Raw genomic sequence first — 27,708 nt, 5'->3', positions numbered from 1 at the left:
ATGACCACCCCCATGCTCCAGGAGTGCACCACCGCCAGGGTCCCCCACCCCCCCTCCACCTCAGCCCTGCCCTCTTCCCTTTCCCTGAAGCCCCCGCAGTTGATGCCCAGCACCACACTGTGCACGACCAGGGTAGGCACTGCCAGCTGCTGCGGGAGGGAGTCAGAGGCCTTCCACCGTCTAGGGCGGGCGGTGGGGCAGAGGCAGGGGCAGCAGCTTAGAACGCTTTGCCTGGAGGCGAGGGAGCAGGGCTGGAGCAAGGGACCAATACTGAGAAGGCGCCACTAGAGGTCCCCAGTGCTCACCCCCAGCATAGCAGGGAGGGAGACCTGGGGCGGGGCAGGGAGCAGGGTGGGGGGCCATGCTGGAGGGTGAGGGCAGGAGAGCAGCTGGGATTCCAGGCCCTAGCACAGGGGAGGGGCTGGAAGCTCTTTGGGCCCAGCCCTCGGCACCCACGGACTGTACCAACGAAGGGCCTGGCTGTGTCTCCGAGAGCCAGCACTCGGTCGCCTGCACAGAGCCTGGGCCACGGGGCCCCCGGCACCCCACACATGCTGGGGGCGTGCTTCGAGCCAGGGCCAGGCTGGACCCCTTCCACCCCGGCCAGCAACCCCGCCCCCCACCAGCCCCAGCCTCTACACTTAGCCCCCTCAGAGCACCCGCCCTTCCCTCCGCCATGACAGCATCTCTGCTCCCAGGGCAGCCCCCAGCCAACAGTGTCACCACTTGGCAGCCAGCACCCCCCTGAGGTAGGGAAGTGTATTACACCCGTGGGGAAACTGAGGCACGCATGGGTGATTTGCCCAGGGTGAGAGAAGAGAGTCGGGAATAGAACCCAGGAGTCCTAGCTCCCAGCCCCTCCCAGCAGTAATGGCTAACATTCCCGCCAATTAAGCAAGGAAACACATTGGCCAGGACACAGCACAGCAGCCCTGCTGGAGCAGTTACTACTGGATCAGTCCCATTAGAGCAGTGGCCTCCCCACCCCCATGGTCCATGGCTTTCCGGCCACGGCACTATCCGGTGGTGACCGTGGTGCCGCTGCCCAGTTTGATGATCATCTGCTGGCAGTCATGGAGCGTCCGTTTATCACCCAGCTTCTCCAGGGTGCGGGCGGCCTCGGCCAGCATGCCCACGCGCTGGCCTGGAGCAGAGAGGAAGCTGGGTGGGAGGTAGCAGCAAGCCAGCAGCAGGGCCTCGGCGTGCTCCCGCGGCGTGGGGTGGCTCTCCGGCTCGCTGGCTGCAAGAGCAAACACAGGGCCCAGCTGGTTCAGCACTGGCCGCCAGCAGGGACAGAGGGGGCCCAGGGGAGGGACAGGGCCGTGCAGGGGAAGGCCCAGGCCACGATCACGCGCCCGTTGCACAGAGGGGGATGCACAAAGATGGATGGGGGGATTGGTCCTGCCCCTCGCCCCCAGGGTGCCAACAACTGCTCCAGCGCTAGCGCTGCCAGCCACACACTGGGGATCTTGCTGATCCCTACACCCCAGACTGGCCCCCCGCAGTCCTGTACCAAGTAGGCTGGAGAGGTAGGTTGAACTGAGCCCATCTGCTGCCACAGGCAGGGTGTGTTGGTGTCATGCCACTCGGGCACGCAGTCCTCAGCCCAGCCCACCCATGCCCTAACCTAGTGGGACTTATCCATGTCATGAGCTGCTGGGTCTCAGCCCCTCTCGTAAGGGGCGGCCATACAGCCCCACAGCTGGCACCGGTTGGCAGTCCCAGGACAGACAGGGCGATGGAGGCTGCATCCTCCTCCTAGCCCAAGGGCAGGGCCGGGCACATGCCCCAGTCCCTGCTAGCCCAGCGGAGCCCCCCCAGATTGGGGGGCAGAAGGCAATCTGGGCTCCCTTCCCCCTGCTGCTCCCACACCACCTGGGCCACAGGCTCCCCCTTCACCTTCTTTGCTGCTCTGAGCCCCTCTCCTGCGCAGGCTGCGGTCCAGCAGCTGGTGGGTCCTGGTGGGGCTGGCTCTGGCCATCAACCTGGCAGTGGCTTCGTGCAAGAACACCTGGGGAGCAGCCCACATAGACAGTCAGCCTCCGGGCAGCCCGGCGCCAGCCCAGTCCCCAGGGAGAGTCTGCACCCAGGGACTTTGACCCCATCCCCATCCCCTGGCACAGTGCCAGCCATGGGGCCTCCAATCATGGTGGGAAGCATGTGCTCAGCAGACAAAGCAATCAAAGAGCTGAACCCCCCCAAGCCACTCCCCCCCAAGGCTCACCCGGCGCATGGCTGGCCGGAAGGTCTGGGCCAGGCGCCGCAGGCTGCTCAGGTCCTGCTGGAAGCCCCGCAGCTCCAGGGCCGAGGCCTGGTAGACGCAGCTCAGCTGCTGGCTGACATTCATCTGCTGCTGCCACAGGTTGGTGCGGGTCACGAGGAGCAGATCGCACAGGAGGAGCTGAACTGCCTGGGGGGAGAGAGGGGCACCAGTGAGGGGGAGGGGACAGACTGTGTGACACAGACACCACCCAGGGCTGCGCCCACAGAGACACCGCAGAGAGCAGGCGCGGCCCAGGGAGATTGGATCTGACCCTCCCACCGCAGTGCCATGGAACTGGTTGGCCCATCTGGGTCCCACCTTTCCAAGTTCCTTGGTGGCTACGGTGATGCCCCATTGACAGGCGATGGCCGGTGCGAAGGAATTACGGCTTGGGGGGGCGCCTCCCCGGGGTCTGCCAGGGCCGGTGCTTGGTGCTGGATAGCAGCCCTCTGCAGTGCCCAGCGGGGGCACTGCTGCCCTGGTCCCTTGCTGCACGCTGGCGCTCGGTGCTGGAAGAAGCCCCGTCTGGGCTGCACTGCAGGGGCATTGCACACCTGTTCTCACACATGCAATGCAACTACAATGCACCACAGCTGCGGCCACTGTGCTGCGCCCCCCTGGATGGTCCTTTCCTGCAGAGGCGTGCGTCTGGTGCGCAGGCCCCGTGGATAGCTGGATGCGTGGCCCGAGAGAGCCAGATGGTTCCGCTGCATACGGCACCATACCCTGCTTCCTGGAGCCCTGTGTGCTTCGCCCCAGAGGTGGCTGCCTTTCAGTGGATGCGGTGCATGCTAGGGGAGAGTCCGGTTACACGGCTGAGAACAGTCAGCGATCAGACACAGCTGCTCACCCACCCCGCTGCCGAGGCCACAGGGAACAGCCCAGGGACTCACCTTGTCAAGGGTGCCAGTGGCGGGCAAGCTGAGACCCAGGCTGTCCCGCAGGTAGCCGCTGGCTTTCTCGCACTGGCCCAGGCTGGCCTGGCTGCTGTCCTGCTTCCCCAGCAGGGCCCGCACGGCCTTGAAGGAGTGCAGCGCGGCCCTGGGCAGGGGCTTCCTGCACGAGCGGAGGGGGAGAGGGTCATCATGGTGCCCCCGGCGGGGGTCTCCCAGCACTGAGGGGTGGGCTGGGATAACCAACCCCTGTTCAATGCTGCCCCGTCTCTTGGCCTCACCCCCAAAGCTGGCTCCCTGAGATGGAATGGGCACCCCCTTTTGGAGATCATGTGACTGCACGGCTGCTCACATGACACTGTGTCACTCCCCCACCCCAAGATCCCTGGTGCATTTCCCTTGCAGAGCTCAGCCCCAGCGATGCACCTCCCGCCCCGCTCCCTCTCCCGATCCCTGCAGACACTCACTCCGACACCTGCAGGGCCCTTGGCATGGTCTCCACCAGCGGGTATAGCCGTTCAGCTGCCTCATCGTCCCCCTGCAGCCAGTGAATCGCCACGGCGACGATGGACGCCCACCACTTGGCAACGGGGTCGCTGCCTGCGAGCGGGGGACACGGGACCGATGGCATCAGCCAGCCTATCACGGTGAGGAACAGACACTCGCCTGCCCTGGCCGACCCCCCGCAGATGCCTTGCCCTGCACAGCACCCCCCACACCCACTTGCCCCACCTTGGATCTCCAGCCAGTCACTTTCACGCTCCCCGGGATCACTGCACCCACCTCGGCCTGGACACCCTGGGTGCCGCGTGCTCCAGGCAGTTGCCCATGCAGAGTCCCAACCGCAGCTTTAGCCCTGCCTCTCAGCGCCAGGCCACGTGCCAGGCTCCGGGCCCCCCTCCCCTGCCCCCCGTCCGCACTGGTCAGCGATGGCCTCACCTGTGCCAGCCACCATGCCGAAGCTGATGGAGAGGGTGCAGCTGGGGGTGCCAGCGGTGTCCGAGCAGCCGTTGAGCAGCTGTAAGTACTCCAGGGCATCGGAGAACTCCCTGAGGCCGAGGGGGAGAGGAGCCGTTAGGGACGGGTGCCAGGAGAACCAACCGTCCTGGGTCCCCGCCCCCTCCCCAGGAATTAGAGGTGCTGAGGGAAGCAGCTGGGCTCCGGGTGACGAGGGGTGGCAATGGCTCAGCCCAGCAGAGCCGAGGTGCTCAGGGCCCTGCTGGTGGCACAAAGCCATTGGTGGGAGGGGCCACCAGGCATGACAGGCCACAGCCCTGCAGGACAGGGACTGAGTGGTCGCCGGCAGGGTGCTGCAGGCTGGGAGGAAGCCAGGAGCTGGCAGGCTGGGTGCATCCCTGCCCTGGGCCCCACGGCTGGTACTTACCCTTCTCCGTGGGCCGCTGGCGGGCTGGGCTCCGGCATGGCTACACAGCACAGGGCCTTCTCCAGCAGGTGCTCACGGAACAGCTGGGTCACCTGACCCAGGGGGTCCACTGGGCCCCATGGGAAGCGCCAAGAGAGGCCTGTTAGTTGGGCGGCGGGAGGGGATTAGGCCCTATCACCTCCCCATGTCTGGAGCATCCTGGCTTGGGGGAGGAACCAGCTGAGGGGCACTGGAGCCCAAATGCTGCATCTCCAGACCCTGGAGCCCTTGCCAGGCACAGAGCTGGCACAGGGGGTCCAGGCACCACAATGTTAATAAAGGCAAGGGCAGGCTGGAGCCTGGCAGGGCGCCCAGCATCCCTAATGCCAAGGGCAGGGCAGGCAAGGCTCACTTTAGGTCGTGTGACAGAGGCCCATTTTTCTGGAGACAAAGGCCACAGTGTTTAAGCCTCAGGGGTGAGGGGCATCGGCAGAGCTGAGTATGGGGAGTGCCGGCACAGCCCCTGTCTGCCTCCCACCGGGGCAGTGCCCACCCCCAGTCTGGTGCCACGCAGAGACGGAGCTGGGCAGTGAGATGCGGGGGGAGGGGGGGTACCTGGGTTGCCGGTGGAGCTGTAGATACTGTCCCTCGGGGTGCCCTTCAGAGACCAGTCTCCATCGACGAAGAAGCGGTGGCCCACAGGGTGGCAGAGCCACTGCATGGCCGGGGGCACGGTGCCGCTGTGCGACAGGGACACCTGCCGGGCACTGCACAGGAAGGGGCGCTGCCAGGGCAGAGACACGGGTCAGCCCCTCCGGCTGCATGGCCCCAGGGGCAGCCAGGCAGGATGGTGCTGTCTGGGCAGAGAGCCACGGCCAGAGCTTGCAGCCAGCTCTAGGGGCAGGTCTGAGGCAGCAGGAAGGGGCGATATCAAGCTACATGGGCCCAGTGCAGATACCGGGCTGGATAGGTTCCTGGCAGTGGGTACCAGTGGTGCTGGGGTGCCGGGCTAGATGGCTTCCTGTAGCGTCCCCTCTAGGAGCAGCCCAGCGGGTGGGCCCGGGGTTGGTGTCTGCAATCTGGGAGGGCGGGACATGGAGGAGCCCCGCCTCCCCTGAGCCAAGCCCCACCCCCGAGCCATACTCACCGCCAGGAAGTGGACGCGCCGGTGAAGGCTGGTTTTCACGCGAAGCGCTGCGGCCACGTAGATCTCGGCAAGCGTCGCCACGGAGACGGTGTCGCCGGCGCACTCAGCCAGGTTGACGGCGCTCAGCGCCATGTTGATGCCGGAGAGATGGCCCCCGACGTGCTTCCCTGTGGGCGAGGGGAGGTGGGACATCAGCCTGGCACTGGGGGGCGCTCCTGCCTTGCCAGTCTCCCCACAGGGCTCTGGTCACCCACGGCGCAAGCGGGAGGAAGGAGGGTAGCAGCTGGACAGCTGGCACCTCTCCTCCCTGCATGGCACGGGCTGGAATAGCTGGGGGTGGGGGGGACCTGTGGGTCGGGGCTGAGGGGGACAGGCACAGCTGAGTGAGAGTCTGGCACGGAACCTGCTCAGGGATGGGGCAACCACATATCCAGCCCCGATCCCCCCACTGGGGACCCAATCCCTCTGGCTCAATCCCCAGTAATCACAGTCCCATCAAGGCCCTCAGGTGCCCCCTACCTGTCATGTGCAGCTGGTGCAACTTGTGGTAGACCAGGGCGGCATCGCGGGCGCTCTTGCGCACGTCAGCCTTCAGCTCGCTGTCTCGCCGGAAGCCGCCCGCCCGCCCGGCCAGCCAGCGCCCCACCCAGAGGCGCTGCAGCAGGTGGCGGATGAGGTTCCACATGAGGCTGCAGGTCAGGTCGAAGTTGGAGGTGGGTAGCGGGCGGCCCAGGGCCTTCAGGGCCGTCCACAGGTGCTGGGAGGCCTGAGCAAAGTCCCCCTGGCAACGTGGAGAGGATGCAGGGTGTTAACGCGCTGCCTGCGGAGTGGGGAATTCCCCTACGGAGTATCAGGCCTCTGCCAGGGCAGGGCTTTTCCTGGGAAGTTGGGAGCAGGGCATGGCAAGTGGGCAGGGCCAGGGAAGGGCCGGGCCAGGCGGGCAGGGAGGGGCGAGGCTTTTCCTGGCAGGAATTGGGGGTGGGGCTGTGCCAGGCGGGCAGGGAGGGGCGAGGCTTTTCCTGGCAGGAATTGGGGGCGGGGCTTTTCCAGGCAGGCATGGAGGGGCGGGGCTTTTCCTGGCAGGAATTGGGGGCGGGGCTGTGCCAGACGGGCAGGGAGGGGCGAGGCTTTTCCTGGCAGGAATTGGGGGCAGGGCTTTTCGAGGCAGGCAGGGAGAGGTGGGGCTTTTCCTGGCAGGAATTGGGGGTGGGGCTGTGCCAGGCGGGCAGGGAGAGGCGGGGCTTTTCCTGGCAGGAATTGGGGGCGGGGCTTTTCCAGGCAGGCATGGAGGGGCGGGGCTTTTCCTGGCAGGAATTGGGGGCGGGGCTGTGCCAGGCGGGCAGGGAGGGGCGAGGCTTTTCCTGGCAGGAATTGGGGGCAGGGCTTTTCGAGGCAGGCAGGGAGAGGTGGGGCTTTTCCTGGCAGGAATTGGGGGTGGGGCTGTGCCAGGCGGGCAGGAAGGGGCAGGGCTTTTCCTGGCAGGAATTGGGGGCGGGGCTGTGCCAGGGGGGCAGGGAGGGGCAGGGCTTTTCCTGGCAGGAATTGGGGGCGGGGCTGTGCCAGGGGGGCAGGGAGGGGCAGGGCTTTTCCTGGCAGGAATTGGGGGAGGGGCTGTGCCAGGCGGGCAGGAAGGGGCGGGGCTTTTCCTGGCAGGAATTGGGGGCAGGGCTTTTCGAGGCAGGCAGGGAGAGGTGGGGCTTTTCCTGGCAGGAATTGGGGGTGGGGCTGTGCCAGGCGGGCAGGGAGAGGCGGGGCTTTTCCTGGCAGGAATTGGGGGTGGGGCTGTGCCAGGCGGGCAGGGAGAGGCGGGGCTTTTCCTGGCAGGAATTGGGGGTGGGGCTGTGCCAGGCGGGCAGGGAGAGGCGGGGCTTTTCCTGGCAGGAATTGGGGGTGGGGCTGTGCCAGGCAGGCAGGAAGGGGCGGGGCTTTTCCTGGCAGGAATTGGGGGTGGGGCTGTGCCAGGCGGGCAGGAAGGGGCGGGGCTTTTCCTGGCAGGAATTGGGGGTGGGGCTGTGCCAGGCGGGCAGGGAGAGGCGGGGCTTTTCCTGGCAGGAATTGGGGGTGGGGCTGTGCCAGGCGGGCAGGGAGAGGCGGGGCTTTTCCTGGCAGGAATTGGGGGTGGGGCTGTGCCAGGCGGGCAGGAAGGGGCAGGGCTTTGGCTGTTAGGGGCTGCTGAGCGCCCAGTGAGTAGGAAGGAGAAATCAAACCAGGGCCAACCTGGGGTGGATGCACAAGGCTCCGGGGCTGGGACCTGCCCTGGGGCAATGGGAGCCCGGAGCCCCCTTCCCAGGGCACAGCCAGCGGCGCTGCTCCTTACCCGGGCCAGGTCCAGGTCCGCCTGCTTGCGGTGCCTCCAGAAGAGGACGGACGGCTCCGAGTGGGGGCGGGTGACAGGCTCACCGTAGATGAAGAGCCGGACGAAGGCTCCCAGCACGACCAGCACGTTGAGCAGCCAGAAGATCGGGGTGGGCCAGCCTGAGGCCTCGTCTGGGCACAGGGCGCAGAGAGGGATGGGGGGGCCGGCGTTAGCAGCACATCACAGCTAGCTCCAGCCCCACCAACGGCCCAGAGTGCCCCCCAGGCTACGGACCGCATCACCCAGCAGGGGTGTCACAGCCCACTGGGCCACGTGGGGCCACACCCCAAACGCAGGGCCCCCCGCCAGCACTGGCTGCTCCTCCCAGCACCCTGGACACGTGACTGCACCCAGGCCCCTCTACCCTCCGGCCTGGCCCCAATCGCCCCAGCTCCCCAGCCCCCTCTACCCCCAGGCCTGGCCCCGATGCCCCAGCCACCCAGCCCCCTCTACCTCCAGGCCTGGCTCCCATCACCCCAGCCACCTGGCCTGGGGGTTCTGGCCCTGATTGCCACTCTCTAACACTAAATCCCCCGGCCAAGCGTCTGGCTCCGTGCTGCTCCCAGCACTTACCTATGGAATCCGGCTCGCCCATTATGCTCCTGCCAGGGCCAGGGGAGGCCCCGCTCTCTGGGGTGCCCTCGGGGCTGGTGCCCCGCAGCAGGGAGGCCAGGGGGTTGAAGGAGAGGCAGAGGAAGACGAAGGCGCAGAGAGCCATGCGCGAGCGATCCAGCATACCCAGGCTGCCGGTGGACAGCTGCTGCTCCTTCTTCCCCTGAAAGCCAAGCACAGAGGTAGGCATGAGGCCTTGCTACAGGCGGTGGGTCTGCTCCGGCTGAGCTGGAGAGGCGGTACCCACAGAGCGCGCCAGGGCGTGAAGGTGAACGGCACCAGCTATGCCTGGGGGGCTGGGAGCCAGTCTGCGCTGCACAGATCCGTCACCCCCTCCCCCAGGGCAAACGAAGCTGGGCCTGCCCCAAACGCCCTGGCACCCGACAAGAGCCTGCACGTCTGCTGGCTGGGTAACGGGCCAGGCCCAGGGACCGTCTCTAAGCAGCGTGGCTAGGGCTCGCCCCTGGGTCAGGTGTTTGACCTGCCAGTCCCTGGCTCCAGGCGGGGGTCCCGCCAGAGCCGTCTCCTGCCCAGCCCAGCGCCCCCGTCACGGGACCTTGGTCTCCTCGAACAGCGGGCTGTCGGGCTCCGAGTCGCTGCTGCTGCTGCCGCCGCTCAGCGAGAGGGGGCTGCTGTGGGAGGGGGAGCCCACATCCGAGGGCGGGGGCGTCAGCATGTCCATCATCTCTGGCTTGATCTCCTCCATGGGCACGTCCGTCTTCCCGCCGCACGTGGCCACCAGGTCCTTCAGGGACTCTGAAAGCAGAGGGGGCATGAGGAGAGGCTGCCGCTTACAGCTCCCCCCAGGCAGCTGAACCAGCCCCGTGGCTTCGGAGAGCTTGTGCCACCCTGCAATGGGCTGGGGCTGCTGGGGCATTCATCGCCCTGGGCTGGGCAGTGCCCCACAGCACCCCCCCACTGCCCCTTTGCCTGGCCCGCCCCACAGCACCCCCCACTGCCCCTCTCCCCTACGGTGCCACCACACATCATCTCCCCCCCCGCCCAGCCCTCATGCAGTCCCCCCTCCCCCCTGCTGCTGCCCCCCAATCCCAACCCACAGCCCCCATGACACCTCACACCTGCTGCTGTAGTCCTGGGCCTCTGCTGGGGCCAGGCTGAGACCCACCAAACTCACTTCACTGGTGGCATAACCTGGGTTCAACTCCCAAACCCTCCCCCCACCCTCCAGCCGGGAGAGCCACCCCGCACTCACTGTTCTTCTGGGCGGCCATCTTGAGGGCCACGTTCTCCTGCTTCAGCTTCTGGTTGCTCTGCCGCAGGAAGCGGATACAGTCGATCGCCTTCCTCAGAATGGCCGACTTGTTCATCTGCCCGAGAGAGGGACACGGGCGCTCAGGCACAGCTGCCCCTCATCGCCGGACACAGCCAACCCCGGGGAGAAGGTCTAGAGTGGCCCCCGGCAATGCTGCCCACCCCCCACCCCCGTGCTAACCGCTGTTGGGTACTGTCCCTGCGGAGGAGCAACTGGGTGGCAGAGCTCAACCCACCAGCCAAGCCCGTGTCCTGGTGGCACCAGGATGCGACATGGCCGCCAGACCCAGGCAGGAGCCCCTTCAGCCCCCGCCCCACCGTACTCCCAGCTAGCTCTGCTGATGCCCCTCATTCCCGGCCTGCAGCACCTCCCAGCCCCCAGCAGCTGGAGGGAGGGGGGAACCACAGCGCTTGCATCTTGGGACAGACACCCCCACCCTGCCGCGACAGGCCCCACCGCTGCCCGGGTACCTTGGCCTCCGAGCCCACCACCAGGTCCTTCAGCTCCATGATCCTGTCGTTGATGGAGGAGCGGTAGCGCTTCTCGATGGCATTGTGTGCTGTGCGCTTCTCGCCTTTGTTCTGCACCAAGGCTGACTTCCCGCTGGCCGCCAGCCGGTTAATGGGCAGCTTGTCGGCATCCACCATCAGCGGCACCGTGGCCAGGATGGTGCCTCCGCTCACCAGGGTCTGCGAGAGAGCAGGGCGTTGGGGTCGGCCGGAGCCAGGAGTATGCCCACCCTGCCAGGGTGGGGGGAGAAAAGAGCCCCTCCACCTACCCCAGGCAGCTCCCCCCCACAGCTCTGCCAGGACCCCTCGCTCCTGACACAGCAGCCCCCTGCCCTGCTGTTCCAGCCCTGGGCTCCACCCCCCCACACCAGCTCTGCTGCTGCCCCCAATCCCAACCCACAGCCCCCTCCTGACATTCCCACCCGTGAACCGCTCTGGGGCTGACATTCGACCGGGCCCAGCTCCATTTGAGTTTTGAGATGTGGAGCTTGCTGAGACCCACTGAGCTCGTCCCCTTTGGGCCAGGACCCGAGCTCTGCTCTCTAGTTGCAATTGGCCGATGCCTTGACGCCGCTCCCAGATATTATCTATGGCTTTAACTGGCTGAGCTCCTGCTGGTCTCCAGGGAAGGTCCCAGGCCCTGGCTGCTGCACCAAGGGAGGATATGGAGGGTAAAATATATATATGGAGATATACCTATCTCACAGAACAGGAAGGGACCCTGAAAGGTCATGGAGTTCAGCCCCCTGCCTTCACTAGCAGGACCAAGTACTGATTTTGCCCCAGATCCCTAAGTGGCCCCCTCAAGAATTGAACTCACAACCCCTGGGTTTAACAGGCCAATGCTCAAACCACTGAGCTATCCCTCCCCCCAGCCAGGGAGTCAGGAGCCCTGGGTCTGTTCCCAGCTCCCCGCTGACTGGCTCTGACCCCAGGCCTGAGGCCAAGCGGCAGATCCAGCCTGGGGGTGGAGACGTGGGCTTGTGGGGGAGACTCAGACACAGGGACCACCGAGGGTTTCACCTACTGGGACCTGCAGCGGCGCAGACTGGATGGCCGCCGTGGTGGCCAGCGACGTGTGGCTGGAGGTCTTTGCCCCAGAGACATCCGTCTTCACAGCTGTCAGGAACAGGGACTCGGCCTTGATGAAGTGGGGCTGCAGCAGGACCTGTAGGGTGGGCAGAGGGTTAGCGCTGGAGCTCCACACCCCCAGCTCGGGGGGCAGGAGTGCCTGGATCTCCCACTGCCTGTCCACGCTCCTGGCCCCAGCTTACCGGGACTTGCTGGATCTGGGAGGAGACAGCTTGGGAGGTGCCAGTGGTGGCTGCGGCCAGCAGCTGCTGGGGCGAGATGTTCTGGACGTGAGCCTGAAGGGTGACGGGCTGGATCTGCGGAGAGGAGTGAGGGAGGCTGGCCGGGGACTGGGCAGCAGCCCCTGCGGGATGCAATGCTGAGACAAGGAAGGAGAGCGAGTTAGATGCAGCGTGGAGCCTGCTCCTCACACTCCAGGGGCCCTGCCCGCCCGCGATCCTGCGTCAGCCAGGCAGACCAAGGGCCCAGCTCCTCTCCTCTCCTCACTCGGGATGCTCCAGAGACTGTCAATCACCCATCACGCCCCACACTCTGCCAGGGGACCAGCCAGAGTTGATCACACCCTTGAAAACAGCCCACGCCTCCCACCCATTTTGCCCTTTCCCCAGTGAACAGACCCCCCCACAGGGATATCCCCCTCAGGGCCTCATTACTGGTGCTCAGCTTGCACTCTTCCCGTGGGCTGCCCTGGCAGCAGCAGAGGTGACAAAATTATAGGTCCTATATAAACACTGTCTCCCACTTCCTTTTTTCCAAAACAAAAAAACCCCCACTGCTCAGTGAGATTTGGTTTTTAAATTCATGTTTTTAAAGACCCAAAAGGATAGTCCCACCCAGGGTAGAAAAAAACTGAGGCCAAAAGATTAGGTCTAAATTACTTGACAGCGTCCCTTTAAATGAACCCCTTACAGTATTAGCTATGGGGGACAACGCATCACCTACTGGAGCTGATCCCACTCCAGTGCTGCCCCATAGACTACAGCCCTTTCAGGGCCAGTTCGGAGTCCCACGGGAGACCCAGCCCCATCTCAAGGGGCCCTCCCCCCATCCCGAGCCTCACCGGTGAAGCCGTGCTGACCCTGGTAGCCCAGCAAGTGCTGTGGGGTGAACTGGCCTTGGGAAGGCGGGACGAAGCTCTGGGCTGTCATCAACCCCTGCTGTGGCTGGGGCAGAGGCCGGGGCTGGCTGGCAGACAGTGCCATGGGCTCCTCCTTGATATCCGACGCCGGCGGAGACACCGTCAGGCCTGGCCCGGCCCTCAGCTGGGGCTGCGGTGAGAAGCTCTGCAGCGGTGGAGGCACCTGGTACATGCTCACGGGAGCGGAGGGGGGCGCCTGGCTGGGCCCCAGGTAGCCGTCGAGAGAGCCGGGTGTGGACGGCAGCCCCACAGGCGTGCTGGCCTCTGGCATCGGGGTGGCAGGTGCACCGAACGGAGTGTCAAACAAGCCCGGGAACTCATTGTCCTGGGTGTTGATCAGCTGGAGCATGTCTGGAAAACACCCCAAGCCAGCCCAGCAGTGAGAGGGATCCCACGTACCACAGAGATCTACGTCGCCCCGAATACAGGGCTTGTTGTCTGGCAGGGAGGGGATCCACACACCCTGCAGGGTGAGGGCTGCCCACATTGCAACCAGACCCAGCTCGGTTATTAGACTGCCCGCAGGGTAAACGCTGGTGCTGGATAAAACAGCCCTGGGAACCCGGCGTCCCTGTATCCCCAGCCAGGCCAGCTCCCCCATGCTGCCCCACCAGCTGACCTAACTCCAAGGCCTACTGCACCTGGGCCTCGCCACTGAATCTGGTGTTTGCGCCAGCCGTGGGTTTTGTCATGTGGGCACCTTTAGGAACTGGGCTGAACCCCCCCAAACTCATCTCAGCGGGGGGAGGAGGAGGGCGTTGGACTGAAGCAACAACTGGGGCCAAAGAGCGAGTCTTACTGCGCACACTCAGCATTCCCGTTTGCACCTTCCTCTGGCTATCGCATGTACCAGCAGGGGCATGCCCACCCTCCCGCCCAGGGGTTGCCCACACTCGCCCTTAGATCATGTCGTGCTGCCAGCAGGGCAAGCAGGTTGCTCCGTGATGGGCAGAGCAGGGCGTGCTGGGACACACAGCCCCCGTGGGTCACCGCTCCGTATTCAATGGCTGCAGGCTGCCTTTGGCCTCCGGCACCTTTGCTTTAAAGCTCCCTCCGTCCCAGCCTGCCCCATGGGGTCCCAGCCGCCAGCGCTCAGGGACGGCATGCGGGGGAGAAGGCTCCTCAAGCGCCTCCTAATGGGTGGCTGCAGGGCCAGCTGCCAAAGTCCCCATCATCAACTGCCCCCAGCTGCAGCATCAGTGCCACACACAGGACCGCGCGGGGGGGACGGGGGGGGGGGGGGATTCCGAGGGGGTAGAACGGCAGCCCAGACCAGCAGGCTGGACCGAAAGCCTTCAGCTCCCCTGGGCCCAGCCCAGCCCACCCGAGCCCTTTACAAACAACCCACGCACAGCGCGCCGGCCCAGGGGAGTCGGGTACCGTCCTTGGCATGTCCGCTGTGGGTGTGATAACCGCATCTGCCAGCAGGGGGAGCTGGAAGACCAGCCACCAAGGGGACACTCTTGGGGATACAGGCAAGAAGTGGGAGACACAGGGAGGTGCAATGGGGAGGATCCAAAATCTCACCCCTCCTCTTACAGCTGCTCCATGCCCGGCTGGACCCCAGAGAGCCCGATCCTGCAGCCCTTCCTCACGTGGGCTGCTGCCCTGACTTCACAGGGGACTACTCACACGAGCAAGGGGGCTGGGCCCGGATTCTATCCCACCGCAGCCTGCAGGGGAACTGACAGGGGACCCTTAGGCTGAATGGCAAGAAAACAATGAACAGGAGGAGGGAGACATCCTTGGGGGGCTTGTCAACAGCCCAGGGAGGGGCAGCCCCCCCCTGCGTGGGCTGGAGCAGAGGCTGCAGGGCCCAGTCCTGCGCTGGCTGTAGATGGGGAAGGGGTATTATTGTTTTCCGTATTACGGTAGCACAGAGGGTCAATAAAGGCCCACTGGCTTAGGGGCTATATGTACCCGCAACGAGAGACAGAGCCCTGCTGTCCAGCCCCACAGAGTTTACAAACCAACAACGGGAAGGGGAAAAGCAGGATTATCGTCCTGGCCCCGTTGTGCGGGGGGGGAAACCGAGGCGCGGAGCAAGTCAGTGCCTAGCCCAAGGAGTCTACGGCAAAGCAGGGAATGGAACCTGGGTCTCTCGTGTCCCAGCCCAGCAGTCATCACCCTCCCTCCCCCTGTGGATCAATGCGTCCTGCTACTTACAGCCCAGTCTGGGCTTTGCTTCAGGCTTCCAGAGGCTTTTTTGACCAACTGTACTAAAAAACCCAACCCCCGCCTCACTCCTTTCCCCCTCCACATGGCTGCTCAGTGCCCCTGGGGTGGACTTCTCTGGTGTCAATTCAGCTGTGATCCAATGTCCCGATGACACCAACACTGGAGCAAAGCACCTGGGGGCCAGGCCCAACCTGGAGACAGAGCGGGGGAGCTGCAAGCGGTTGGGGGGGGGGGAGAATCTGGGGCTGAGCCATGTCAGTCCTGTACCCCCAGAAAGGAAACAAACAGCCCAGGCACGGCGCTGAGGAGATGTTTCCAGTCAGCTGGGCCCATCCCATTATTTATTGCTGTCTCCTGCAGGCTGCCCTAGTTCTCCCTGCTCCATGGAGCCTGGCGTCCGGGTTTCTGCAGGGGGAGTGCGGGGCAGGGACCAGGATCGGGGCCCACAGCATGAGCTCGTGATCTGCAGTGTGAAAGGGCCTGCAACCCTCCTGTCTAACTAAGGAGGGGACAGGGCCCCCAGTCAGGTAAACGCAGCCCTCGGTGCTCACGCTCATTTGCCGTGGCAGTGTTTCCCACAGGCCAACATCTCAGTTGGGGCGGGGGGGGGGGGAGATGGCTACTCCATCACCATGCCCAGCCATCAGGTGAGAAAGGGCCAGAATCCACGGGGACGCTATTCTAGCCTCTGACAGGCGTGCAGGAAACGCACGCTCTGAACATCCAGGGTGAACCTGCGTTCGAGTGCTAGTCTTCCACCAGACGCAGGGAGCTGCCCTTCCCTCCTCACCTAGACAAGGCTGCCACACGGGCCTGGGGCTGCAGGAGGCAGAGTCGAAGCTGTTGCTTGAAACCAGACGCGCATCTGTTCACCTTGGACGACTCCACTCCCACGCAGCAGTAGCTGCTGGGTTTTTTCACCGCGTTTTACAAGTGCGGCACGGGGAGATGACCCCCGGTCACACGCGGAGCCAGTGGCCTCTCTCGATCAGAACCCAGCCTTCCGACGGCCAAGGCTTTGCCGCAATGAGCACCAGCCATTAATAACACTGTGCACTGCCCTAGCGCCTTCTCTGCCGGCTCTTACCAAACTGATCCTTCCAGCTCAGCCACCAGGTAGCTCGGTCTCACTGTCCTCACCATGTGCCTGGGGAAACTGAGGCACAGAGTGGTTGGTGTCTGAGGCGAAGACTCCAAAGCTGACTAGGAGAGTTAGATTCACAGCCCCGCTCATTGGATGGGGAGTCCTGATTCTAACTCCCCTAGTCAGCTTCGAAAATCTCAGCCTACGTTTTCGGCACTGAGTTTGGGAGCTCGCCCTGGGCCATGTGGGGCCTGATTTTCAGAGCTGCTCTAACTCTAGTTGAAGTTAATGGGTGCTGTGGTTGCACCTGGGGAAACCAGGCCCCAGGGGTCCTAAGCTGGGCTCCCAACATTGGAGACACCAGAACCAGGCTGAAAATGTTGGCTGAGGTGACTTGCCTAAGTTCATGCACCATGTCAGCAAAAGCCAGAAGTCCTGGGTCCCAGGCCCCAGCTCCGACCCATCCCTACGTTAGCTTCCCCCATCCCGCCGCCTGAGAACACTGCTCACATCTCCCTGCCACACAAAAAGGCCACAGGTGCAGGCCAGATCTGTAACACTATGACAGAGCCTAGCACCGCTGGGGTAACTCCTGTCCCTGCTGTGATCACACCTCTACGGTGCTGGGCAGAGCCTCAGTGCAGGTAATAAACGGCTGCACACTGGGTCTGTATATCTGCACAGAGTAGCATTATACAATTATAACACAATACACAGCACGCACCACTAGGAAGCACACGGTAGGGGTTATAGACTATCTGAGATCACATAGTGTGATTAGATACTTATAACGCAATATCTCTCTCTCACACACACACACACACACACACACACACACACACACACACTATGGAGCATGCAGTCGGTCTATTTCCGATGTGGCCTTCACCATGGTTTCGTGGCATAATTCAGAGGTCTTGCATGGAGCATTTCCAGGTGGTCACCAAAGAGCTGGCGGGTAACAGCCCCCACTCCACCCTTCCACAAACACGTTTATTCCGCTTTATAGGGACGCTGTAAATGTCCTTTTCCAAACGGAGCGAGAAAGGGGAGCTCAGGAAGCAGTGTGAGGGCAGTGGGGACATGGATTGGGGGCTGCTGGAAGGAAAGTGACAAACTCAGGCAAAATACAAATGCCTGCAGCCCAGGAAAGTCCCTGAGTGAGTGGATCCCGCAGGAGACAGGCTGTCACTTGTTATAGGGGAGTAGTTCCCCACCTCTCCCACCACTCACTCACCCCACGCTCCCCAGACTCAGCCGCCTGCAGAATCGTGCGATCCTCCCTCCCTCCACTCAATGCAGCTTTCAAAGGGAGGGGGCCAGGCACTGCTGTGACTCCAGTCCAGCGGTGCTGGAGTTCCGCTGGGACGGCTGGGCTCAGCGAGCGCTGCAGGCCAACAATGGATTGCACCCCAGGAAAGGGGGTGCCCAGCTCTCCGGTCGTCCCAGCCTCCTGACCTGACAGGGCAGCATTCAGTGGAACCAAGCAGGAGAGATTTCAGCCTCCCCCCGCATCGCAAACAGAGGTGACCCTAGCCCGCTGCAGGGGGTGGGGGGGGACACTCGCCCACATGCCCCACCTCAGTCTCCCCACAAGACGGGTGCACATCTGGCGGGGGGGGAAGCAGACTGCACATCTGGAAGCCCAAATGCACCGAATAAGCAGTGCGTGTGCAGGGGGGGAGATACCTTCGAAAGTGCACTCCATCCCAGCCGTGGCCCAGGGACAGGCCGGGTGCCCGCGGAGCCCACGAGCCCAGATCAGCCCGGCCGGCCGGAGGGAGAAGGATGGCAGAGTCTGGGCAGCGGGGCCGTGTGTGGTTATTTCAAACCCGGGTGCCTCCCGCCCGCCCTGTCCCGCCTCCCCAGCCGTCGGGGAAGGAGCGCGGGTGGAATTGTGAATCACGGCTCTTGCATGAGGTGATCCCTCTCCGCCAATCGGCGCCCGCCTGCCCGGCCTCGCTATCCGGCCCTGCCAACCGCCCCCAGACAGCCTGGGCCTCCCCGCGCAGCCTCCAAGGTGAATGGCGCTGGGTTACTCCAGGCCGTTTGCCTTAACCCCGGCGCTGCCAGACGGGGTTACTCTCGGTCATTCACAGTTAACCCCTTGGGAGCCAGGCGCTTTTGAAGGACGCTGCCCTGCAGTGCCTTGTTTCTCTCCTTCCATCTGACACAGCTGCACCCCCGCCCTTAGCGAGGGAGGATCCCAGCCCTGGCCTCTGGTCTTGCGGCTCGGGCATCAGACAGTGGGGCAGAGCGGAGGACAGGCCCTGCCCGCTCGGGACAAAGGCGTTTGACCCCGGGCCTTTCAAGCCAACGCCAACCATCAGGGGTAGAGCTGGGTGCCGCATCTCCGTGCGGGGCAAGGGGACACGGGGCCCCATCTGTTTCCCAACCAGGCTCCAAGCAGAGCCCCCCTCCCATGCCACACCGGCTAAGCAGGGAGGTTTGTGGAACCTGACCGAGCCCGGGAAACGCAGCAGAGCTGGAGCCCAGCGGTGCGGCCGGGGGACTGGCATAAAATCAGCAGAGACAAGTCACCCAGTAAGAGTCTAAACACCTGGGGCCAGGCCCCCGACGCTGACCGGGCCGAGTCTGTGTTTGGTTACAACGGGGCGGGGGGGAAAGGCACAACTAAATCCATTCGAAAACAGGGCAGATGTACCAATTCCTCCATCCCCGCCCTGCCAAGCTGCAGAATCCAGGGCCTGCCTCTCAGCCCTGCTCACCCTGGTGCCAGCGTGCACAGCCCGCTGGGCTGCTAGCACCATTGGCAATGGTACAGCTCTGCGCCCTGAGCTCCAAGGCAGCAGGGCAGATTGCTAGACCCTCCAGAGCCAAGGCCCTCAGCTATCTGTGCCCAAGATGGTCCCATCTGGCCTTGAAAACAAATTGAGGATCTATTCTGGAGCCAGCCCCTGGCCCCCAGACACCCTAGTGACCTGCTTGAGGAATGGGCACCATGCACATGTTTGTACAGCACCTAGCGCCAGGGGTCCCGGGCACTGAAATAACACAAATAATAAATAACAAAAACGCGGCCATGTAACCTCTCTGTCCCCATCCACCCCTCCCACTTCTACCATCAGCAACTTTCACGCCAGGACCGCGCAGCAGGGACACCGTGAGCACGCACCAATTCCAGCCCCCCTCGCACGAATAAACCCACAGGAGTGAAAGCAAACTCGAGCTGCCCCCTCCCCTGGAACTGGCGCTGCCCTGGTGCTTTGAGACTCCAGAGCCCCCCCTCTGAAGTCTAGCGGCATCTAGAGACCTGTGACTGCCTGGGAGTGCAGGAGAACCGCTCAGCAGAGATGGAAGGGGTGTGCCAGCTCGGAGAGTCCCAGGCCAGGGCCCGTGGAGCTCTTCCTGGGAGTCTGCAGCCCGCTGGGCTGGCCTGTCACATGGGGCCGGCCCCTTCTGCTCATTCCCAGCTGCTGAACAGCATTAGAAGCAGATACAGCGGTATCCCACGCTTCCCTGATGTGCTTGTCCAAGTCAGCAATCACTGCTGTAGCCATAGGGATGTCATGGGGTGTGGCCAGGAGATGATGCATGGGAACGGAGGGGCCACGAGACAGGCCCTCCATTAAGGTGCGATCCGCGCTACGGAAGAATTGGAGGATCCCTGGATGGGAGCCATGTGCCAGGGCCCGAGCAGGATTGTTTAGCAGGCCGGGACTCGGAGCTGATCAGGAGCAACTGGACGCAGCTTTTCCCTTGGAGCCCCAGTGCCATGCCCTGCAAACTCCCGGGGCTGCAAGAAAGCTGCAGCCTCCCGATTTAAGTGGCTTCACGAGGGTTACACTCAGCCCTCTGCTCCAGATGTGAGGAGGCGGTGCTGCCCTAGGGTGACCATACCTCCCGTTTTGGCCGGGACAGTCCCTTTTTTAAGCCCTGTCCCGACTTTTTTGGCAAAAGAGGGCATTTGTCCCGTTCATTTGCTCTTGCTGACTGATCAGGTTGGCAAGAGCAAACAGGACAAATGCTCACTTCTGTCAAAAAAGTGGGGTGAGGTGTGGGGGGCGAGCAGAGATGCCAGCCCCGTGCAGGGGGGTAGTTGGGCTGCGGGGGGAGGAAGGGTTCCAGTGCATGGGGAGCAGGCCTGGTTCCAGCGACAGCCTCAAGTGGGGGGCACGCAGGGTTCGAGTGACCAGTGACAGTCTGGGGGAGGGGCTCCTTGGGGGAGCAGCTGGGGCCAGCCCATCGGGGCGGGGGTGGAGGGGCTGGGCTAGTGGCTGGGGCCAGCCCCATGTGTGGAGGGGTCTTGGGCCAGCCCCACGCAGTGTCCCGTTTTCACTTCTGGAAATATGGTCGCCCTAAGCTCTCCACTGTAGGGCACGTCTGACTGGGCAGGGGAGCCTAGGTTACCCCAGCTGGGTGTGTGTGTGTGTGTGTGGGGCGGGGGGGGGGGGGGGGGAAATGGCTAACTCCACAGCAGAGAAATTCTTTATTGTCGCATCAGAGCAAGGAAAACACAACCCAGAGGATGCCGATACCGAATAGGTGAAACCAAAGGCCCCACGGAGGAACCAAAGGCCATAGGGAATGACACTGGCCCAAAGGGGCAAGTCCATGCGCTGCTAGAGGGTCAGATAAAACCTGCTTGTTCTGCGAGGTTCCCTTGTACTCAGATCGCTCTGGCCCTTCTCTGCTGAGCTCCCTGGCCTGAGCCACCCATTTCCGACCGCCTGTGCGCTCCCGGAATAGTTGGCTCATGCCCCCCTCCTCTTGCAACAGGTAACCAGGACCCAGGAGAAATGCAGCCGGACTCCTCCGAAGATACCCACAATGCCTCATTTCTGCCCACCAAATACCACACTGCTCTGTCCAGCATCCCAGTGTGGGAGCTCAGTGCTGTGCTGTGAGGATGAGGGCGTGGATGGCAAAATAGCCTAGTTCAGACACCTTAGGTCTTCCCCACCCTTTTATCCTCATTCTCCCTTGTCTTCCCCCCCCCCTCCCCCTTGGGAACGTGTGTCATCCCAGCCAGCCGCGGAATGGGAGCATGTGAAATGGGATAGTCTTACACTGCCAAAGCACTGTGCATCCAACAAGCTATTTATTACCAGGAATGGCATTCTCCCTAGCATCGCCAAAATGCAGCCACCTCTGGAGCACAGCACGGCAGCTACTAATCGTGCACAGCAACACTGGAACAGCCGTTTAGGACAGGGAGTAAGGGACACTGCAGCTAACTAAACACAGAAGAGGGGAGGAATTTAACAGACAGAATGCAACTGACCTAATGGGGATCTGGCCCATAGCATGGGACTAAAAGCAAGCCACTGACATCTGCATCAAAACTGAAGCCCCGCCAGGAATTTAGCCACACTATGCTCCTGGAGATAACAGCAACAGCTGTGCAGCATTTCCGAATCAGGGCGCGCCCTTTGCCCTGGGACAAAGTCCACGTCTGAATTGCAGTTGACCGGCAGTTACCTTCTGACTTCCCTGGGCAGCAGGAGGGCATGTTTGCTTTTCAGAGACCGTTGTCAATCTCTCGTCTAAAACAGCTCTGGGCATCGTGCCCACCTTGGTGAATGCCGGGATGTCAGCTTGACACAAGGGGAGAGTGAGTCTGCTCCACCAGTCACACCCCCAGGGCAAAGAGCAGATGCAGCCCCCTGCCAGTCTCACAGGTGCCAGGCTGGGGTTCACGGTCTCTGAGCCAGCTCCCAATTCTTCACTGCGGCGGAAGAGGCTGCTGATGCACCCATCCTTCCCCTGGGAGCGAGGTTACCGCCTGATTTCCACGGATGCGGAGTGTCCGTGTCTCCTATGGCCGTCAAGTGGAGCACCGGGGGGGCTCAGCACCTTTGAAAATCAGGCCCTGAGTGCTTTTCCCTGTGCAGGTCTCGGGGGGGTTGCAAAGGTGAGTGGGAGTGACTAGCCCACGGTCCCACAGAGGCAGCGGCAGTCAAGCTGGGCATCTGACCCCACCGTGCAATGCTGCTCAAGTCCTTGCAAGTGTCAGCCCGCTCCTCTACCGTTCTGTCCCCAAGTCCTGACGTTGGGTTGCTGGCAAGAGCCCTTGCCTGCTCCAGCCTCCCCGGCTCACATCAGGGGCTCTCCACACCCTCAGCAGGGCTCCCCCTAACTCCAGTGGGGCCTATTTGCTGGTACCGTACCCAGCCCACGGCTGCAGCAGCCAACCCATCAGGATTACTCATTGCTTGGAGGAACCACGCCAGGCCACCTCAGAGCAAGCCAAGCTTGCAGGCGAGCGCAGCTCCTATCGCCGTCGGCAGAAACAACCCGTCCCAGTCTCTGAGCGGCTCTGCCAGAGCTGAGGGAGAACCCCCGAGGCAGGCTGGCTGGTGAGGAGACGCACGGAGGCGACTGGCATCGCAGAGCACAACGCTGCAGGATGGTGATGTCAGATGTGCTGCCAGCAGCTTCCACGGGGCAGGGAGGGGCAGAAAGAAACGACAGTCTTAAGGGACCGAGGCAGGGGGTGTGCACAGCAGGGGACTCTCCTAAGGAAGATGCCGGAGCGGATCATGGGAGAAGGTATCCTCATGGGAGCTGCCCAGGCAGGACGGGTGGCATCTCGGCAGGGTTCGCTGTATTTACAAATGCCACCCAAGCGACATGTCTCGGCCCTAGTCAGCCTGCTAGTTCCGTGGGCGGGGGCTGCCTTTCACTGCATGTCCATGCAGTGCCCAGAACAACAGGGCCCCTTGAATGCACAAAATCAGTGGGGTCAGGCTTGTGCTGGGCATACATGACTCACACATGAGCTAATACAAAAGTGCCCATTTCATACATGACAAGGCGTGCACAGGGCCTCAGGGGGGGGACCCACTGAGCAGCCCCTGCCTTTCCCCAGCTCTCACAGTGATTGGGGGGGGGGGGGCAGGGGAAATCTTCTGATGTTTGGAACGTTGGAGGTCACCTGCCTGAGCCTACACCACGGAGCGGGAGCTTTGCCGTACACTTCAACGGGAGCAGGAGCAGGGCCCCAGGGGTGACCTATTCACAGTGCTCAGGGAAACCACTCAAGCACCCCTTTCAAAAAAGGTCAGCGCAGCGACCTCAGCCAGAGCCCCCACTGACTCAGCGAGTGGGTCAGGGTCTGCCCAGGTCAGCAGCTTGCAGGATCAGGGCCATATTGAAAGTACACCTGGTCCACCTTTAGCCGAAGGGCACATGCCCCAAACCTCTGACTATATGGCAGGGAATGGGGGAGCAGGCGGTCCTTTGAGTGGTTAAGGAAGGCAGGTTTTACTGTCTAATAGAATGCAATTAGCTGGAGGTGGGTTTGAACCATGAATGCCAGATCCAAAACTCCTTCTGCTCTGGCTCTCCTCAGCTCTCAGCTCCATGGACGTGCAATACACAGAGCATATAACATAACTGCCTTTTACTAACCTTCTGCTCAAGGACAGTCAATGTAAAAAGCCAGCATGATTGCATCATTAAGCTGTGAAATTAACCCCCCAGAAGGCCGATGATGGTAGGCGTTAATATTGCCAGAGCAATCTTAAAACTTTGCCACATTAGCCACACCCCCCCCAGGTTCTTTCCCATGTTAAGTGTAACCCTTAATGTATTGCTCTTTGTTATTCCTTCAGAGAATATAAACTACCAGCCAGGCAACACGGCAGGAGAAGGCTTAGCTCTGGGCAATCCTCCACTTGAGTGACCGATCGCACAAACTTCAGATTGCATTTAACTGTCACTTTCCCATCGATTTTAAAGCCCAGAAGGATCATTGTGATCATCTAGCCTGACCTCTAGCACAACGCAGGCCGGACAATTCCACGCAGAGATTCCTGCATCAAGCCCGTTAAACTTGTGGTTGAATTAGAGCGAGTCTTTTGGAAAGACATCCGCTCTGGAGCTAAAAGGTGAAGCCCTGGCCGCATTGAAATCGATGGAAAAGCTCCAACAGAGGCAGAATTTCACCCACAGATGCCAAGTGACAGAGAGGCAACCACTTCCCTTGGCCAATGGTCAGTTACCCTCATTGTTAAAAACGTGGCCCTTATCTCCACTTTGGATTAGTCCAGCGTCTTCCAGCCATTGATCTCCTCCTGCCTTCGACTGCTTGATTAAAGCACCCTCTTGGCAGATTATTTTCCAGTTTGTTTGCTTTTAATTTGCTGAGGCAGAAAAAGAAATCGCCTTCCACCACTTACAAATTCAGCTGACAAGTCCAACAGCCGCATGCATGCCTTTCTCCACAGCTAGCTGCCCTAAGCACCTCACAAACTCCAGTGGCTTTGCCACAGGTGCCCCTCTGAGCCACAAAATGCACCCTCCGACTAGCTAGACATGCAGCACCCCCTGGAACTGAATCAGGTGCTTCAGATCACTCACAAAACCAGAACGTGATGACGCTCCTGGACTGACGAACGTCGGAAAGGATGGGTTGAGTGTGCAGAAGCACACGAATGTCATCTCTGTTAAACCAGATCCAAAGTCACCGGAAAGCCTCCCATTGACCCGACTGGGCTTTGAATCCGGCCCTTCCACCCACCCACGATTACTTTGGGGGTTCTCCCCCACCCCAAATGTGCCCCCTCATCCCCACTGTCCCTGAACGCAAAAAATGGCATGAGATAAAGTCTAATCCAGGCACAGTCCAGGCCTGGAGAGCCGCAGCTCACGAGGCGAACGTTCCAGTGAGTGCCTAGCACGATGGAACCCGTTCTTGGGCTCTCCCGAAATAAACAAGACCCATACGAACGCAGGCTCTGACGGAGACCCTTGGGCAGCCCGAACCGCAGCAGAGGCTCCTAAGGTTTCACTACAGCCCGGAAAAAAGAACGAGGAGTCCTTGTGGCACCGTAGAGACTAACAAATTGATTTGAGCATAAGCTTTCGTGGGCTACAGCCTTTCGCGGGACCCATCAGGGCTCGCAAAGGAGCGCTTTGCGGGGCAAACCGGTGACGCTGCATTTCCAACCCACTGCGCCACGCTCCGCCAGGCGCCTTTATCCTGCCCAAAGCATCCCGGGCAAAGGGGCCAGTGACCAAACGTCCCGCTCGAGGCCCAAGCACCCACCAGGGTTCCCCACGGCCAGGGGAAGACGCCGGTTTGGGGGGGCTGCCCATTGCACTGTGCCCCTGTGCTCCAGCGACCCCCGCGGGGCTGGGGGGCTCTCTGGGAAGCCCGCGGGCACTGCGCAGAGCGGGCAGCCGGTGCATCACGCACGCAGAGGGGCTCAGGAGCAGGGCTGCTCCCCGGCTATGGATGCCCGGCCTGGGGGCACGGGCCACCCCTCGGACCACGCCCCCCCGCCGCCTGCAGGCCGCCCGCGCGCTCGCGGCTGAACTCTCCTCGGTAAGAGGGAAATGACCGCGAGTAACCCTCCCGCTGACGTCAGGGCCCCCGGGGAGCAAAGGGGCGGGGCTTGGGGCAACAACTCAGCCCAGCAGCCGGCGCGGAGCCGGAGCCGCCTGAGGAGCGTCCCCACCCCCGGGGCCGGCCTGGGTTTATTATTAGCGGGCCTGGCTTCCGAGCCCCCCGAGCGGGCACCCCACTTGCAGCCGGCAGCCTGGGGGGCGAGGGAGGGGGGGAAGATGGGCAGGGGACAGCAGCAGGCTCCTGAAAGCAAAATCGATCGGGGGGTAATTACATGGGGAGCCCCCAGCGTGATCGGAAATCACAGCACCCCCCCATCCATGCACCAAGCCCCCCATCCTACCGAGGGACAAGAGAGCCCCCGAAAGGCGGTACCCGCCTGCGGATCGCTGCCCCTCTCGTACACACGTGTGCGATCCCGGAGCTTGGAAACACGGTGCTAGAAGGGGCCAAGCTGCGGGGGGGCAAAGAAACCCTCCCACCCCCACCACGCTGAAGGGTAAAAAGCACTGAAATAAAGCCCAGCCCCCCGGCCTAAGCCAGGCGCTTGGGTTCACAGGCGCCTTCAGCCCCCACATCCCCACCCCCAGCTCCTCCCTGCCCCCAGACCCTTGGGTCAGGACCCAGCTGTCCATTGCCCCAGGCGCTGCCCTCCCCCCCGGCCATGCCCGCTCCTCGGCCCCAGCTCTGCCCCGCCTGCCCGGCCGCTACCCACCGTCGATGTCGCTCAGCAGGGCTGTGGTGATCTCGCTGGATTCCTGGAGAGTCAAGGAAGGGTCCAGGTTGTCCAGCGAAGTGTCATCAAAACAGAGGCTGGTCATGGTCGGCTCTGCAGGGTAGTGTCCCCCCCTGGCTGGGGGGGGGTCACTTTGGCGGGTGCTGCTGGGCTCTGGGGGCTTCCCCCCCTTTTTTTCCTGCTAACAAATCCTTCCCCCGGAGAAGGCCATGGAAACAAGCAACTCAGCAGCAAACCCAAGCAGCCCAACTTATGGGCAGCGGCCGTAGCCTGCCCGCGGCCCCCACCTCCATGGCTGGGGCTGGGAAGAGGGAAAAAAAAAAGTTGCTCAATTGAACTGTGCTCAAACCTGCTACTGGCGAGGGTAGGGAGGGGCGGAGCCCCAGCTTCTGGCTCCGCCTCCTCAGCCTGATTGACAGCCACAGCCTTTTAGGGCAGGCGCACCCTTCCCCCTCCCCCAGAGCGGGAGCCTGCAGCACTGGGGTACAGTTGCTTGAGGGGAGCAGGCGCGGGGGTGCCCCAGGAGGAAGAGGCCCATTGCAGCGGCGGGATTGGGTTTGGATTTTGGAAGCAACGGGCAGGGCTGTTGGGTTTCTGGCGGGGTTGGGGGCGTGCAGGGCTTTCGCAGCAGCACTTCTCGACCCTCCTCTTCCCAATGCACCGAGCAGCGTACGCTGGGGGACAAGCGGGGTCCCCCCGCTAGGCTCGTCCGGGGGAGTCGCAGTGGGAGCGGGGCGCAGGACCCAGCACGCCTGGGATCTCATGTCATGGGGGTGGTGCTGCTTCTTCCTTTGACCAGGGGTACAATTACTCTCCCCCCCCCCCCTCGATATACATTGCAATGTTGCAAGTAAAAAACCGCGCCGCGTGGCTGATTGTTGTCTAATCTTCTCGGTGACTGCAGCGCAGAGGTTCCGAAAGGGGGAGAAATGCAAGCGGAGTTTTTCTCCCCTCCAGCATAGCGAGCAGAGGTACAAGGCTACGTTGGGAATATAAGATTCCAGGCAGCTCCCCTAGCCCGATCTATTCTGCCCCCCCCACCCCCCGATATCCACAGCAAAAAGCCCCGGGGGTTAACTGAATGCAGCCACAGGATGTCTCGCCTACCCTGCAGCAGCCTTTTACTAGGAAAAAACCGCCCTGGAATTGCTACCCCCTTCTGTTTGCCATAGAGCAGGGAGAACACACACCGCTAGACGGGGAGGAAGCATTCAGGAGGCCTGGCTTTGGGGGCGAATAAATGATCCCTATGTGGAGTCTGCAGCCATCCCTTGTCCTTTTTCGACTCACCCTCTAGGAGGTTTATATCTGGTTTAGATAGAACTGCTGTGAGGAAAGAGACCCAGAAGAAAGTAAAAGCCTTCCCCAGCCATGCCTGCCTTTTAGGGACTATTTATTTTTGCCATGTGCAGCCCTCTCCTAAGAGAGATCGATTGCAGGGTGGCAACCTAACCCTAGGTTTTTGCACAGTTCTGCAGCATGATTTGCTGGTACAACTCCCCCCTCCCAGACAGCTAGCAGTCTTCACAAGGAGGATAAAGAGGAGCTGCAGGACTCCAAATGCCTGGAAGAGGTGGATTAGGGACAGTGCCACCTAGCTGGCCCCAAATCTCAAAGAAATCCCTTGTGTTATCACGAAGGGGAGTCTGAATTAATAGAGGCAACAGCCCAGGAAGACAGCATAATTAGTCTTTGCAAAGCTTGTCTGAGAGACTCTGCAGAAGTCAATGCTCAGGTACACCTACGCGCAA

At 62.3% G+C, this 27,708-nt stretch overlaps 1 protein-coding gene across 1 annotated transcript; it reads right to left on the bottom strand.

Moving 5' to 3' along the window:
• Positions 1-829: 829 nt before the first annotated feature.
• Positions 830-26,273, bottom strand: SREBF1 (sterol regulatory element binding transcription factor 1). Its single transcript, XM_065411482.1, has 19 exons — positions 25,937-26,273; positions 12,569-12,997; positions 11,691-11,866; positions 11,450-11,584; positions 10,378-10,596; positions 9,848-9,962; positions 9,191-9,390; positions 8,596-8,797; positions 7,984-8,141; positions 6,186-6,447; positions 5,667-5,833; positions 5,135-5,303; positions 4,541-4,649; positions 4,096-4,205; positions 3,624-3,756; positions 3,157-3,319; positions 2,225-2,410; positions 1,885-2,011; positions 830-1,240 (listed from the first exon to the last, which is right to left on the bottom strand). The coding sequence occupies exons 1-19, from the start codon at positions 26,040-26,042 to the stop codon at positions 1,017-1,019; spliced, it is 3,390 nt and encodes a 1,129-aa protein (XP_065267554.1). The 5' UTR covers positions 26,043-26,273; the 3' UTR covers positions 830-1,016.
• Between the last annotated feature and the right edge of the window lie 1,435 nt (positions 26,274-27,708).

Source organism: Emys orbicularis, chromosome 10 (assembly GCF_028017835.1).
Source record: "Emys orbicularis isolate rEmyOrb1 chromosome 10, rEmyOrb1.hap1, whole genome shotgun sequence".
Taxonomy (NCBI): domain Eukaryota; kingdom Metazoa; phylum Chordata; order Testudines; family Emydidae; genus Emys; species Emys orbicularis.
The sequence above is the reverse complement of the archived record's forward strand: the minus strand, read 5'-3'. Positions and strand labels throughout refer to the sequence as shown.